This window comes from Phyllosticta citriasiana (assembly GCF_038021145.1).
Source record: "Phyllosticta citriasiana strain CBS 120426 chromosome Unknown IWZ02scaffold_21, whole genome shotgun sequence".
Classification (NCBI taxonomy): domain Eukaryota; kingdom Fungi; phylum Ascomycota; class Dothideomycetes; order Botryosphaeriales; family Phyllostictaceae; genus Phyllosticta; species Phyllosticta citriasiana.
Window position 1 is genome coordinate 492,975 of NW_027117298.1, and position 14,241 is coordinate 507,215.

The 14,241-nt window shown below is 57.1% G+C and overlaps 5 protein-coding genes across 5 annotated transcripts; 3 read left to right on the forward strand and 2 right to left on the reverse strand.

Moving 5' to 3' along the window:
• Positions 1 to 924: 924 nt before the first annotated feature.
• IWZ02DRAFT_465631 (uncharacterized protein) lies at positions 925 to 2,737 on the forward strand. Its single transcript, XM_066768471.1, has 4 exons — positions 925 to 1,398; positions 1,455 to 1,581; positions 1,655 to 1,789; positions 1,858 to 2,737. The coding sequence occupies exons 1-4, from the start codon at positions 1,374 to 1,376 to the stop codon at positions 2,468 to 2,470; spliced, it is 900 nt and encodes a 299-aa protein (XP_066617876.1). The 5' UTR covers positions 925 to 1,373; the 3' UTR covers positions 2,471 to 2,737.
• Positions 2,738 to 3,160: 423 nt separating this feature from the next.
• Positions 3,161 to 6,046, forward strand: IWZ02DRAFT_386830 (uncharacterized protein; the record flags this gene model as incomplete). The annotated part of the gene is made up of 2 exons (XM_066765495.1): positions 3,161 to 4,522; positions 4,850 to 6,046. 2 exons carry the CDS (start codon positions 3,161 to 3,163, stop codon positions 6,044 to 6,046), a joined length of 2,559 nt encoding a protein of 852 aa, XP_066617877.1.
• Positions 6,047 to 7,921: 1,875 nt separating this feature from the next.
• Positions 7,922 to 9,901, forward strand: IWZ02DRAFT_387046 (uncharacterized protein; the record flags this gene model as incomplete). Its single annotated transcript, XM_066765515.1, has 3 exons — positions 7,922 to 9,074; positions 9,351 to 9,471; positions 9,607 to 9,901. Coding segments are annotated over 3 exons (1,569 nt in total), but the record flags the coding sequence as incomplete, so codon positions are not given.
• Positions 9,902 to 11,714: 1,813 nt separating this feature from the next.
• IWZ02DRAFT_155540 (uncharacterized protein) lies at positions 11,715 to 12,373 on the reverse strand. Its single transcript, XM_066761986.1, has one exon. The coding sequence runs from the start codon at positions 12,271 to 12,273 to the stop codon at positions 11,797 to 11,799; it is 477 nt and encodes a 158-aa protein (XP_066617879.1). The 5' UTR covers positions 12,274 to 12,373; the 3' UTR covers positions 11,715 to 11,796.
• A 595-nt stretch (positions 12,374 to 12,968) lies between these two features.
• IWZ02DRAFT_386871 (60S ribosomal protein eL15) lies at positions 12,969 to 13,846 on the reverse strand (the record flags this gene model as incomplete). The annotated part of the gene is made up of 4 exons (XM_066765497.1): positions 12,969 to 13,109; positions 13,172 to 13,398; positions 13,495 to 13,651; positions 13,760 to 13,846. The coding sequence occupies 4 exons, from the start codon at positions 13,844 to 13,846 to the stop codon at positions 12,969 to 12,971; spliced, it is 612 nt and encodes a 203-aa protein (XP_066617880.1).
• Between the last annotated feature and the right edge of the window lie 395 nt (positions 13,847 to 14,241).

The following is a 14,241-nucleotide window of genomic DNA, read 5'->3' on the forward strand; positions in this document are numbered from 1 at the left end:
ACTTCACTGGTACCCCATTACTTCCAGCCTCAGTCGCTGTCACGCGGCGACGATCGTAACGATCGGGAAAAAAGGAAAACGAGGGACGGATTTGGATGGATTCATGACGGGCCTTTGGCGATGGGCTTTCACTCGTCTCCAGCGGAAAATGCTTTCGATCCCCCCCCCCCCCCCCCCCCCACCCCCATGTGCTTCTCTTCTCACTGCATTACACACATTTGCCCTTCCACTCTGCTCGACGGTCGAGTTTCTGCAGAAAGCTGGTAACTCACCCTCTCATCAAGATTTTCCTCTTCACGATCAAAATTGAAAGGTGCCCATGTGCGGCTTTCTCTTCGGTCCATCCTCTGTTACGTGCTCTGATGCGTTGTCTGCTGGACATCCATGTTGCGCTTTGAATGCCTGCTTGTTTGCCTGCGCTGTAGATGCTTGTTGGTCCGACTGATTCGTTGCATATGGTTTTTTTTTTTTTTTTTTTTCTTTTTTTTCTGCTGGACACGCGTGTCTAGATTTCTCGCAAGATTGATGAGCTACACATGCACACTGCACTGCCTGATTGCACTGCGCTGCCTGCCTGCCTGCCTGCCTGCCTGCCTGCTGCCCGTTGCCTGTAGTCGCTTTTGCACGCGCGCTGGTTTTGTCAATTTTTTGCCGTCCTCGTTGTTGTTCCAGTCAAAAGATTGCGGAAGGGAGCGGCGGCGGCCGGCCTTTTTAGATGGCCAGCGCTGCTGCTTCGCTAATGTGTGGCCCATTGTTCAAGCTGCAGGGTCTACTACGTGCGCTGCGCGGCTCTGGATGAAGTACAAGTAGAATCTGGGGAGACGTTGGTGCGCTTGCGCTGCTGCTGCTGCTGCTGATGCTGCCGCTGCTGCCTGCGAGAGTTGATGAGATATAGTAGAATTTGATGCCTTTTGATTGCGGTGTCTTGTTGATGTTTTGAAGTGCGTGATGCTGGTGTGGAGATTGAATGACGGGAGGGACTTGCGCGAGTGGGCTTTGTGATGCGATGGTAGATGGGTGGACTGTCGCCCATGAGGTTGTGGGTGCCCTTCCCGCTTCCTACCACGCAGGCGTCCTTCCTCTTCAACAAACTCGCACCACCAACGTTTGCGACGACCTCTGAAATCGATGAGGAGGATACGTCCTGCTTGACTTTGAATTCACTCGCACTTGCCCTCTCAATGCTCACATCCAGACGGCACTGCCTACGCTCAAGCCTCAGACCTGACCAACGGCGAGCTCTTCACCTTCACAAGCCAGGAACCAAGGTCGCGCATCCTGCAGAGCAGGCATAGACAAAGCCTTCCGTCCCAGCGGTGAGAAGCTTCTCTGGAGAGGACAACAGCGAGAAACAGCTCTGCGCTTCCGCCAACATGCGCAGCTCCAGAAGATCAGAGCGTGAGCAGACACAGCATCCTCACACAACCCACTCAACTGACGCATTCGGACGGTAGATGAAGGAAGCCCTCCGACAGCGCAACAGTCACGTTCGCGGGCAAGCGAGGCGAGGCGCACAGCAAGCTTGACACCCAGCTACGGCGCATACGACGCGGACGGCGACGAGGCCGTGACCTTCAGCCAGTAGGTTTTCTCCGACTTCGGACGCGTTGGCTGGTGCAATTCTTTGCAGGAAATCTTACAAGATGGTTGGCAGAAACATGAGCGCAGTGGCGCGAGCCATCGAGACGCGGGCCACAGCCGACAGCGAGTACTTTAATAGCCTCAGCAAGTCGATCCGCGATGACAGGCGCAAGAACCTCGAGGCCATTGCCGATTGGGAGGAGCGGGCGTGAGTTCTAGCCCGGCCGTCTTCTGCGATGTCCCGTTGCTGGCAGATTGACTTACATGCGCGCTCAGGACGACTGCGCACAATGCCTACCACGATAGACTGCGAGGGCCTCTGACGGCCGCCGTGCACGAGTCGAGCGAGAGTCGCGGCAGAGCTCTAAAACGGACTCTCAGCGGCGGCGCGAAGCCAGCGGATGGGGCTGACAGCCCGAAGAAGTGGAAGCCGGCAAGCGTAAATGCGCTCGCCGTGGCGAAGAAGCTGCTCATCGACTACGATGATGTTCAGCGACAAGTGCAGCACACAACCAACGGCATATCCAAGAAGTCACTGGGATGGAACTTGCAGTCAGATGCGGCGCAGGCGAAGCGGATGGTGGGCGTAGGATACAAGAGGGCACAACGCGAGATTGGAGAAGTGATACGGGGAAGCATGGAAGGCGAGGGTGGTACAACAGATGACGAGGACGACGACGACGACGACGACGACGACGACGACGACGACGGGGAAGCGAGGGCGTTTTTCCCCGGCAGAGGAGGGGACAGGGCAGCGGCAGCGGCAGCGGCGGATTGCGGCATCAATCAGATGCTGGACGAGGCCGAGAAAGGCGTGCGGTGGTTGACGAGGAGCGTGCCAGAGGCCGGGACCGAATTTGGGAGCGCAGCAGCAGGAGCATCGGGTTGACATGGCATGGATGGAGGGGCGAGGAGGCATGGACGGTCGTCGGACGGAGCGAGTTGCTAGAGTAGTGGATGGACATTTAGTGCCTGAGGAGGAAGGAGACAGCCTTTTTTTTTTTTTTTTTTCTCTCTCTCTCTTCTCCTTTCAGCGTGTTCGAGATGACCGGAGATTGGTTTGTTGGATGTTGTTGCTATTACAGTATTTTCGACGGGCCGCACGCGGAGTGAGGTGAGGTGAGGTGAGGTGGTGAAGTGTCGGAGCCGCGCCTGCCTTACCTGACTGACTGACTGACTGACTGACTGACTGACTGACTGACTGACTAGCTACATGTACCCACCTGGCTACATTAGCTAGCTAGCACAACCCAAGGTAATCGTCAGCTGCGCTGCTACTGCTTCATTCAGCTCTACCATTGAACCTAGAGTCCGTTCATGCGCTACATTTCCAGTACCTACACCTCCAGCCCACGTCGCTCGCTTGTCATCGCTGCAGCTGCAGACCCGCCATGATATAGCCTCCGCTTTCTGCCAACCGCATCTGCTCTGCTGCGCCGGTCAAAGCGTCAGCTGCCAACAACCCAAACCACAGCCTGACACACTCTTCTCCTCCACAACATTTCTTCCAACACCACGACGACAGACGAGTTAGAGACCACCCGCGGCGCCTAATCTCTGGCCGCCAGAGACGAGCGCCATGGTCAAGGCAGACCCAAAGCGAAACTACTACGCCGACCTAGAGGTTGCCCCAGACGCCGATGCCGACGACATTCGCAAGCAGTTTCGCAAGCTCGCTCTAAAGTGGCACCCCGACCGCAACCCGGGCAAGGAGCAAGAATGCGTGCCACGTTTCCAAGCCATCCAGGCCGCTCACGAAATCTTGGGCGACCCTGGCGAACGCACGCGCTACGACCAGGAGCGGAGGAAGCGAGGTTTCTACGGTGCTGCTTCGACGACGACGACAACAACGACGACGACAACAAATCCCGCTGCTGGCGCGTCCAGACCCCCGCCGCGTCCCAACCCATACCAAGCATACTCCAACTTTCCTCCGCCGCCTCGCCGCACCGGTCCTCAACGCGCTCAGCCTCCGCCGCCCAAGCCCGAACAGCCCTCGACCGCGTCGCAGGGTGCCAGCCGCTTTGCCAATTTTCCAAAGCCCCCGCCCACCGCCCAAAAGCCTGGCTACAACAAGGACAATGCGCAGAGCAAGGCAAATGTCTTTACGGCGTGGGAGAGCATGCGGCAGAAGCAGCAGAGGGCCTCTGCGGGTCCGAGGCCTGCGCCCACCGACGACTTTGAAGCCAGGTTTGAAAGAGCAGAAGGAAGCAGATCTGCGTGGGAGCAGTTCAACAGGGCAAATCAAGGCAAGCCGGGCGTGGGACGCAGCACGAGCACCCGGATGCCGAAGAAGGGTGGTTTTGATCCCGCAACACCCGGTGCTGATGAGCCTCCGGCGGCAAGCACCTCTGCATATCAACGGAGTCGTCCAGTGCCTCCTCCTCCTCCTCCTCCTCCTCCTCCTCCGCCACCCAGGCAGCCGGAACCATCGAGCCATCATCATCCTCCTCCCCCCCCGCCTCAAAATCCGCCACCTCAGAACCAGCAACACCAAGACCCTCTCAAGAACTTCAAGGCGAGCTTCGTCGATGATCCGCTTGCTCGCGGACACCGGACGAGGACGCCATACGGCTCGGCCGGCGGCGAGAAGATTTTCATAGACCCTCAGCGACGCGCCGAGAGTCAACGCACTTCACCCCAGAATCCAGGCACGCCGACTAATGCATCAGGCACTTCGACCCCAAACATGCCGTCGGCACGTCCCCGCAGCGCAAGCCCCCCGCGAAGAAGAAGAGGCAAAGGCAATGCCACGCGCCCCTTTACCATGTACAGCTCTAGTGAAAGCGACGACGACGACTTTGTTCCAAATTGGAATCAAAAGCCGACGCGGAATCAAAACGCGCAGAATGCACAGAACGCGCAAAGTGCGCAAAAGGATGGACGTTCGCCCAGTGTCAATGGAGCTTCTGGACAGAGCGGCAATGGCACCAATGCAAACGTCAACGGTGGCCAGGACCCAAAGCCTCAGCCTTCAATGTACGACACCCCAAATGTTTCTCAGTTCAGGTCAAAAACGCCCATGTCGAAAAAGCACTGGCCGTATTGGGCAATTCCGTCCAGCGTGACGCCGCAAAGCTCTTCGTCTGCGGCATCGACTTCTTTTTCAGCGTCGGCAGGAAGCAACAGAAAGCGCCTGGCGTCTAACGGCGTGTCTCCTGTCGCGCACAAGGCTCAACGGCCCGCAGGAGGCCAGCAAAAAGGAATCGCTGACTTTGTCGACAGCTTCAACTTTCAGATCGATCCCGACGCGTTCGAAACGACCAAGCCGGCCCAGCAATCCAAGAGCAAGAGCAGTGAGAGCATCAACACGACGTTTTCGCCTGGTGATTGGCACGGAAAGTTTGAAGGCAGTACGGATTACTTTGGCGGGCCAGTGCCGCCGGCAAGTAGCCGCAGATCTCCAGTGCGTCGCAAGCCGTCTAATCTGCCAAAGTCTGGCTCGTCTCGTCCTTCTCGTTCGAACTCGACCTTCAGCCCCAGCCCGGCCCGCGGGACCTCGCAACCTCGTGACCATTCGAGCGCACCGACGTCTGCCACTGCAGAAAAGCCGCCGGCAGCAGGTTTTGGACCGGTCAAGTTTTCGCAAGAAGAGTGGGCCAGGACGTTCAAGGACCCCAGTTTCTTCATGCCCAATGAGCCGCCCAAATCTACGTCTCCTTTGAAGAATCAGCCTCCGCCGAGAAAGACGAAGCAGCCCAGGAGCAGGACAAAGACTCGGCAGGCTAGCGTTGCGGAGGAGGATGGTTCGGACAATGTTGAGGAGGTTCCTGGTCCAGCAAGGGAGGCTAATACCGCAGAAGGGGACGGCAGTGCCATGGATATCGATTCCACACCACCGCAGTCGGCACCAGCGAATGGAGCCACAGAGCCAAAGACCGTTTACGTGCAGCGCCCTGAACCGGCAACGAAGATGCAAACGACGGAGAGCGCAAGGGCTGCAGACAGTGGTAACACGATTCGCCTCGACGACCTCAAGAACGTGGAACCCTTGTCCGGCTTCAATCAAGAGGGCCTCAAGAACCTCAATGATCTCGGTCAGAATCTTCCATTCCAGTCGCAGCCGGCACCAGCGCATCCCAGACGTCCTTCAGAAGCCGGCTCGCTGCGCCTGCCGGACCCGCCGCGGGCGCCAGAACTGCCGCAGCGCCTCACAGTCACGACGTGGACCGAGTTCTTGCCCAAAATGGGGACGTACGTGCGCCTCTTCCAGCAGTTCGACTCGCACATGCTGCAGCACTTTGCGGCGCGACAGGCCGAAGTTGACGCCATGGGTTCGGCGCAACAGTGGCTGGGTGCCCTGGGCGACACGACGGCCGGCGGCTTCGCCAGCTACATGCGGGGCATTCGCGAGGACGAGAGGGCACGGGCGCACTGGCTGGTGGCGTGGGAGAAGCACAAGGCGACGATGGAGCTGTTTCAGGGATGCCGCATGAGGGTGTTGAAGGGCGTGCCTGCTGCTTGAAAAAAAAGAACGACGGGTGGTGCAACACAAGAAACACGAGGATTGAGCTCTTTTTTTTGTTGTTGTTGATTTTTGAGGTCATGGTGATGATGAGATGAGGGTTGGATCGGACTGGACGACTCTTTTTTCTTTCCTTTTCTTTCGACTTTTCTACTCTGCAATGTGGCGCCGAGCAAAGGATACGAGCGACTATGGTTGACTGCATGGGCGGATGAAACACGAATATATCTAGCGGGACGAACAGACAGACAGACAGACAGACGCATGGGTTCTGTAGACAGTCGGTCGGTCGGTTCTTGGGCGGGACGGGTTTTCAGGGCTGGACTGATTGATTGCATTGGGACCGGTTCTCTTTGACGACGGAACGCTGTTGATGGGGAGTTGGTGGGTGGTCCGTTGAGCAACAACTTTTGAGTTGAGCGATGCAGCAGCAACAGGAGTCAAGTCAGTCATCAGTCGTTGAGTCGGTTGGTCGATCGGTGGTGGATGAAGAGAATACCCCCTCATCAAAGCAGGTGTCAATTTTCACCCACTCTCGGACAAGTGTTTTGCATGGTGGAGTGAGCAAAAAGAGACGCGTGGGCCGTTGACGAAGGCGGTTGAGTGGTTGGCTAACCTTGGACTTTTTAAGCGCATGGGATCGGCAATGGGGATGCGATGTGCACAGGGGGTCGTCGCGGAGCCAATTCAATTCGTCTTGAAGTTGAACGCGCAACCCCCCCCCCCCCAAAAAAAAAAAAAAAAAAAAAGACTCGGGCGTGCCTGTTGTGACGGCGTGGTCTTCATGCTTTTTAACTTTTCCGTCTCTCCTCTTCTTCTTCTTTCGTTCTTATTTCTTCTCACTCTTCCCCCTTCCCCCCCCCCCCTCACAACTCGCTCATTCACCCACACTCTTCCTCCAGTTACTCCTTCGTCGTCCATCCGGCGTCCAACCGTCCACACACACACGCCAAACCCCTCCCTCTGCTGCAGCTCGCCGCGAACCTAATCTGCCCTCCTCCACACCACTCGGCAACCCTGGCCCGGCCTAACCTAACCTAACCGCCGCCGCCTGTCTTTCTGCCTTCCTGCCTCCCTGCCTGCCTGCCCGAGGACTTCATTGGACGACCCGCCGCCAGTAGCGCAGAGTTCGTCTCGCCCTGGCTATTCTTGACTCGCGGTCGAGCCTCGTCACGCCCCGGACCATTCACTCGTCTGGTCAAACCCGCAAGACATATTAACTACATCACGCCAACACCACCAGGACAGTGGCCCAATGGGCTGAACGATTTCTTTTTCTTGTTGGTTCTTTTCTATCGCTCGGTTGTGCGATTGTTGTGTGGAGTCACCATGCCCGAGCATGGTGAGAGCAGCGCGTTCCCGTGGTTCCGACACTACGCCGAGGCGCTGTGGATGGTCGTCAAGGGGAGAAAAGGACGGCATCTCTTCCTGACAGTACTCCTCGCCACAGTCACACTTGTGCTTCTGTGGTCGTATTCAGTGTCGGTGAGCCAATTTTCCTCTCTTTCCCCTCTCCTCCTTCCAACTCTGTTGGCCCCCGCGTTAGGGCGCAGGGAAAAGGGGGACCCTCTTTTTGGGTTCAATTCTCGTTTCGCCCTTGTTGATCACCAGACTTTTTGGTGGTCCTGTTTTTTCCACTTTGCGTGTGCTAATGGATGATGCTGGACGCAGAACTTGGAGCCTGTTACTTTTTCGGGGCTCAAGGGGGATGAATTGTGGCGCGCAGAGGACGATCGTCGCGTCCATGGCACAGCAAGTGCAGAGGCCGTGTCGTCGCCTGGGCCATCACCGCCCGACTCGACGACAACAACGACGACGACGACCACCGATGATGCGGCAGCAGGGGCAGCAGCGACACCATCGCTGGAGCCTCTGCCCTTCACAGCCAAAAACGGACCAACCTTCCGCCTCTTGATCCCGGCCGCGGAATCCGACGCCAACTTTTGCCGGAGCATCCTGTCGACCATGCTGCTCGACTACCCGCCGCCGACGATCCTGGGGTACAGCAGCAAGGACCAGACGGCGACGGTCGTGGGCAGCATATACGCGCACCTGGCCGATCGCCACATTCGCGACGACGATCTGATCCTCGTTGCCGACGGCTACCGAGCCTGGTTCCAGCTGCCCTCGTCCGTCCTCGTCCGCCAGTACCTGCGCGTCACGGCCGACGCCAACCGCCGCCTCGAGAAGACATATGGCGTGCGTGCGGCGGTCGGACAGCAGCGCTTCCGCCAGACGGTCCTGTTTGCCGCCGACACGCACTGCTGGCACTACGCCGACGACGGCGATGTCGATGTCGCCTGCGACGCGGTGCCCGATGCGCCGGGCGTGTGGGAGAGCGCCAACAACGGCGGGAAAAACGCTTCCAACATCTTCAACCCCAAGTTCCTCAACTCGGGCATCGTCATGGGCCCTGCGCGCGACCTGCGCGCCGTCTTTGCCGCCGCGAGCCAGAAGAGCACCGGCGCGGGCGGCGCGCACGACTTGCAGCACGCGCTGCAAATCATGTACAGCGAGCAGGAACAGGCGCGCGAGGCTGTGCGGCGCGCCAATCTGGGGCCCGCGGGCCGCGTGCGCGAGTGGCTATACTCGACCGTGTACGAACAGACGAAGTTCCTCAGGGGGAAGAGGAGCGCGTCAGGGGGCACGGCAGGGACGCCAACGAGCCGCCGACGCAACCTGACAATCACGCCCGGCCGGGCCTACGAGTACGGCATTGGGCTCGACTACGGCAGCGCGCTGTTCCAATCCATGTCGGCGCCGCACTCGTTCAACGGCGACGTCGAATTCTTAGCCGCCGACGACGCGCTCGCTTTACCCGATCCGCACATGCACACGCTGCCGCCGGCCCTGGAGGCGCTGCCCTCGCCGTTTTTTCTGCCCCCTGCTGACAAGGCGAGTGAGGATATTCCCGATAATGCTACGACGCCGCTTACCTTGACGCCTGGCTTGGATGACTTGCCCGCCGATGTGCCGTGGTCGGCGCTGCCGCTCGCGCGCAACCTCCTCACTGGCGCGGCGCCTGCCAGTCTGCATTTCCCGCCACGGCTGTGGGCGAGCGGTAGCAATGGTGGTCATGGTGGGAGCGGAAACGTCGACACCCGCTCCCTCCACGCCTCATACTCTTCTCCCCAAACCTCCTCCTCTACCTCAAACACAGACGCAAATACCAAATTCTTGTCCCCCTCCAAACCACACCACCGCCTCTCCCCGCTATACAAAACGCCGCAACAACCGCCGCAAAATTCGGCGTCGGCCGGGCCTTCCCTCGCCGGCACAGAGGACATCGACGGCATCGATCCAGGCACCGACACCACGACGCCGCCCTCCTTCACGCACCTCGACCCGCGCGACAGCATATACCGCCACTTGTGGTTCGCGCCTTACGCGCGCGCGCTGCTGCGGCGCCACATGCGGCGCACGACGTTTCGATCGTTGCTGAGCAATGAGATTGCTGCTGCGGCTGAGCAAGAGGAAGAAGACGAGGCGTCTACTACCTCCACCAACACATCCACCGGCGACGCTAATGCTCGCGCCCATGCCCACGCGCATTGGGAAAGCCAGCGCGAACGCGAACTCCACGCCGACCACCGCGGCGGGGCTGGCGGCGTGTGGACGGAGCGCGGCGAGTGGTTGGCGTGGGGAGACGTGTGTAGGGGTGTTGAAGAGGAGGTATTTGGGGCTGATGGGTGGGGGGAATGGGGGACGGAGAGGGAGGCGAGGGGTCTGTTTGAGGATGCGAGGAGGAGGGAGATGCTTGAAAGGGTGGAGGAGGAGAAGAAGAGGAGGGTTGTGGAGAAGGAGGAGGAAGAGAGGCGGAGGAGGAGTAGGGAGATGGAGGGAGAGCAGCCGTGAGTGAAAGCCATGTTTTTTTTTTTGGGGGGGGGCGTGGTGTTGCGTTTGGTTGCCTACCTTTGGTGCAAAGATTTTATTTTTTATTTTTTTTATTCTTTCCTTTTTTTTTGGGAGGGAACATGATGGACGGACTGACGGACGGACGGACGGACGACTGGCGTTACGCGGGTGGATGGATGGATGGGTATACCTCTTCTCTTCCCCTTCAAATCTTGGGCGTTACGGATCCATCACTAATCTTCTACCCCCTCCCGTTCTATCACACATACATAGCAAGGCGCCTGGACTCCAAGATAGACCACACCCCACTTACCAATCGATTTGTTCGAACTCCAAACCTTACACGAACCTTTTTCCTTTTCTAGCGTATTCAACACGCAGCGATAAAAAAAAATAGAAGCAATGCTCGCCTTAACCCAACCAACCAGCTACACAGCCAGCCATTCAAGCCATCCCGGCATCCCCCATCCTTCACCACCCAACACCTCACCTATAAATTCCCTTCCCCCGCATGCAGCACTCACTGCGCGCACGCACGCACGCACGCACGCACGCACGCACTTTCTGATCGAAAAATACAGAGGGATGGCCAATAGGATTGATTCATCTCATCCATATCGAATCGGAGACGCCTGCAGCTGTAACAACACCGCCCGATAAACACCACAACATCTCATTAGCGACTGCCCACTCTATAGCTCTGCTAGGAGAGAAGCTATGTAGGAAGCGCTTAAGGCGTATAATAATAATAGAGGGAAAACAGCCTCTATACCCTATAGAGAGCTGTTCTAAGGAGAAGTCGGTTAATAATTCATACTTGAATTCATACATCGGATGAAGGTATCTACTAGGGCATGGCACATGCAAACAGTAGACTAAGGGAAAAGAAGAGTAAAAAGAAGAAGAGAGGATCCATTCTGAGCTCTACTGGTGGAGCGAACAACGAGCTCCATGATCCCTCCACTTACAGTTCCCGCAGGCACCACCCCAGAACCCCTCCAACCGAAGACAATCTAGGAAAGGACCCCTTCGTCCGCAGTCCAACCGACACCCTCCAGGCCCGTACCCCTCCTCCACCTCATGCAGAGCCTCCACCAAGACCCCAGCCCTCTGGATCAGGAAGGCGTTAACATAGCTTGGACGACCACTCCGTAACTGCTCCGGCCGAACCCTCCCACTCCTGACAATGATTGGACGACCGTTTGGCGGCAAGGCAAGGGCTCGACGCTGTTCGTCCGTATGGCACACCTGGGCCAGGGCGGCATGCAGAGCTCCATCATTGGCGATGATGTCGACTTGCGGTCGTCCGACGGCGGCGACAGGGCCAGATCGAATTATGAGTGACATTGGCGCAGATTAAACCCAGGTTCTATAGCGTTGTTTATTTTCTGTGATAAGTGTTAGCCAACTGTGCCAGCCGGCTAGAAGATGTACGCTGCTGGTTAAAAACCTTACCCGCTTTTTTCACCTTTATAGGTGCCAAGAAAGGTGTTGTACAACGCTAACCAAAAACGGTGCTATTGGGGATAGCACTAGAACGCTACAGCAGAGCATATATATAATCTGCCTCACCTACCACCCCACACCATATTTACTTTTCTGCGTACGCCTTCTTCCCGTCCCCCTTCCTTTCATTACTCTTGCTTCATGCCACCCGTCCACTTGGACGACGGCGGGAAGGCCAGTTCTCAGCCCCCCCTCGCCCGAAAAGAGCCTGGATAAACTATCCATCTGCAACAACCCTGCACCGACATTGCACCGAGAATTACACTTCGTCGTACGAGATTCTTCAGCCGGGCATCCCTACTCACCTTACAAACGTACGCGGTATCCCCTGTAGTTAGCTCCGTCTTGGATAGCCTATGGCTCCAGCAAGACGTAAAACAATCAATCAATCAATCAATCAATCGAATCGGAGACGCGAATAATGACGACAAAGCAGCGAGTCTGCTCATTGATTGATTGATTGATTGGTCGATTGGTCGATTGGTCGATTGGTCGATTGGTCGATTGGTCGGTCTGTCAGTGTGTCTTTCACTCGCTTCTCGCGTCTCACTTCTCATTCCCCCATTTCTCGGTCCTTTGCTGTTTTCCCTGTTTCCCTGCGCGTCTGAATGACTGGCCGTCTGTCTGTCTGTCTGTCTGTCTGTCTGTCTGTCTGTCTGTCTGTCTGTCTGTCTGTCTGTCTGTCTGTCTGTCTGTGGTGGTGGCTTGGGTCTTATTTTCTTTTCTTTTGTTTTCTTTTTCTTTTTTTTTTTTTTTTTTGGCTTGGGAGGGGAGAGAGGGTGAGGCAGAGGGTGAGGATGAGGGTAAGTAAGAGTTGGTGGTGGTGGTGGTGGTGGTGGTGGATTGGTATGGCATGTGGAGGGCATGACTGGACTGGACAGGGCTGAACGATGAATGATGAATGGTTTGGAGGAGGGCGGAAATGAGGGTGACTGACTGCAGTTGAGCCATGCGGCGGCCGGGGGGGTGGGGGGTGGGAGAGAATGAACGGCGTGAGTTGTGGGCAGATGGGTGGGGAGGAGGGAGTTGGGGTTGGAGGGCGGGCGCTTGGCAATTATTTTTACACAGGTTGGCTGGGCTAATTCGATGCTGAATCAAGTCGACGTTCGTTGGTTGATGGGAGGAGAGAGAGGCACTTGCTCATCTCAGACATTGAAATCACATCGAAATCATTCAGTCACAGCCGGGGAGCGGTTTTTGGACAGTCGTGAAGTGAAGAAACCCCGAAAAAGAGAAACCCCGGTCCCAGTCATTAACTATCCTCGTAAAAAGGTGGAGGTGATTGTGGTTGTGGTGGTGGCATTGTCCATTCATTGCTACCTGCTGATGAAGGACCACCTCGCGAATTTCCAGCAGCTCCTCAACGCACGATGACCAGCAGTAGCAGTAGTAGCACGCTCTACTGCATCGCAAAATTTGTTGTAGCAGCAGCAGTAGTAGTAGTCGAAGAACCCATTGTTGTTGATGTTGTCGAAGCTGACGATGCTTTTTTTCAACTCCCACCAACACCGTCCCCAGATTGACCCGCTCGCATGACGACAAGCTACGCCCGCGAAGGCGTTTACCTGTAGCGCCAGAGAGAGAGGGTGTTGTGGCGCTTCCAGGTCTTGCGGCGGCCAGCCGACGTCTTGTTGTAGCGGTGGCCACGGTTGATGCCGCGCGACTTCTTGCCGGCGCCAGTGAGGCCACGGTTCTCGCGGTGCTGCGAGCCAGGTCAGCGAAAAAAACGATCCAAGTTGTTGACAGCTCCCAAAAAATTCGTACCTTGTGGACGGGCTTGGCAATCCAATTGATGCGGGCATCGCGGCGGATGGCCTTGTGCTGGGGGTCGACGAGGATGACCTCGTAGTACTTGTAGGTCGAGTCCTGGTTGATCCAGTACGAGTTGAGGACGCGCAGGTTGGCGCAACGACGACCGACACGCTCCTCGGCGGTGACGCGGAGCGAACGCTGGTACTTCAGCTGGTTGACACCCTGGTTGGTGGGCTTGCCTGTAATTCCAGTCCGTTAGCTAGCCATTCCAACAATCGAGCTCCTTTCTTTGCAAAATTTGCTCGTCGCTTTTGCTTATGCTCGCTCAAACGTACCGTAGGTGGCACCCTTGGGGACGGGCCTCTTGCGGCCACCGCGGCGGACGCGGACGCGGTAGATGACATAGCCCTGCTTGGCCTTGTATCCGAGGCGGCGAGCCTTGTCGGGGCGCGAGGGGCGCGAGGCGCGGTGGATGACGTTCAGTTGGCGAAGCTGCAAATTGGTGCACTCTCAGCAAAGTTCAACGAGTAACACCAGATGTCAACCTCGCTCTCTCTCTCTCGAGAAGAGCGAGGCGATGGGGAGTCGAAGTCTTCATACCTCCCAGCAGCGGACGCGGAGCAGGAAGCGGAGCACATCGCTCTGCTTCTTCTTCTGAAGTTCCTCGACGTACTTGAGCGCACCCATCTGTTGTTGCAGCCGTTAGCCTGGCGAGCCGTGAGAAAAATGGCTTCCGACGAGCTCAATCTCGACCGCAGCAGCCTGAAAAGCTGGAAAATCGCAGGGTCGAGACGGCGCCGTCGGATTGAGCGTGATTACGCACCTTGTCTGGTCGTCGAGGTCGGTCGTCGTGATGTCGTTCTTGCGGTCGTCGCCGACTTGCGAAGATTTCGGAAGTTGTGGGTTCGCGATGTTCGCTTAGCGGCTGACTAACCGACAAGGGTTCGCGCTTGGACCACACTCCCCGAAATCAACCCTCCTCCCGGCACAAAGACTTGCAGCTGTTGTGCTCTCATTTGCCAAAAGCATTTTCATATGATTTGACTATTCTTTTTAGATGCAAGAACTCCGCCCCCCATGGT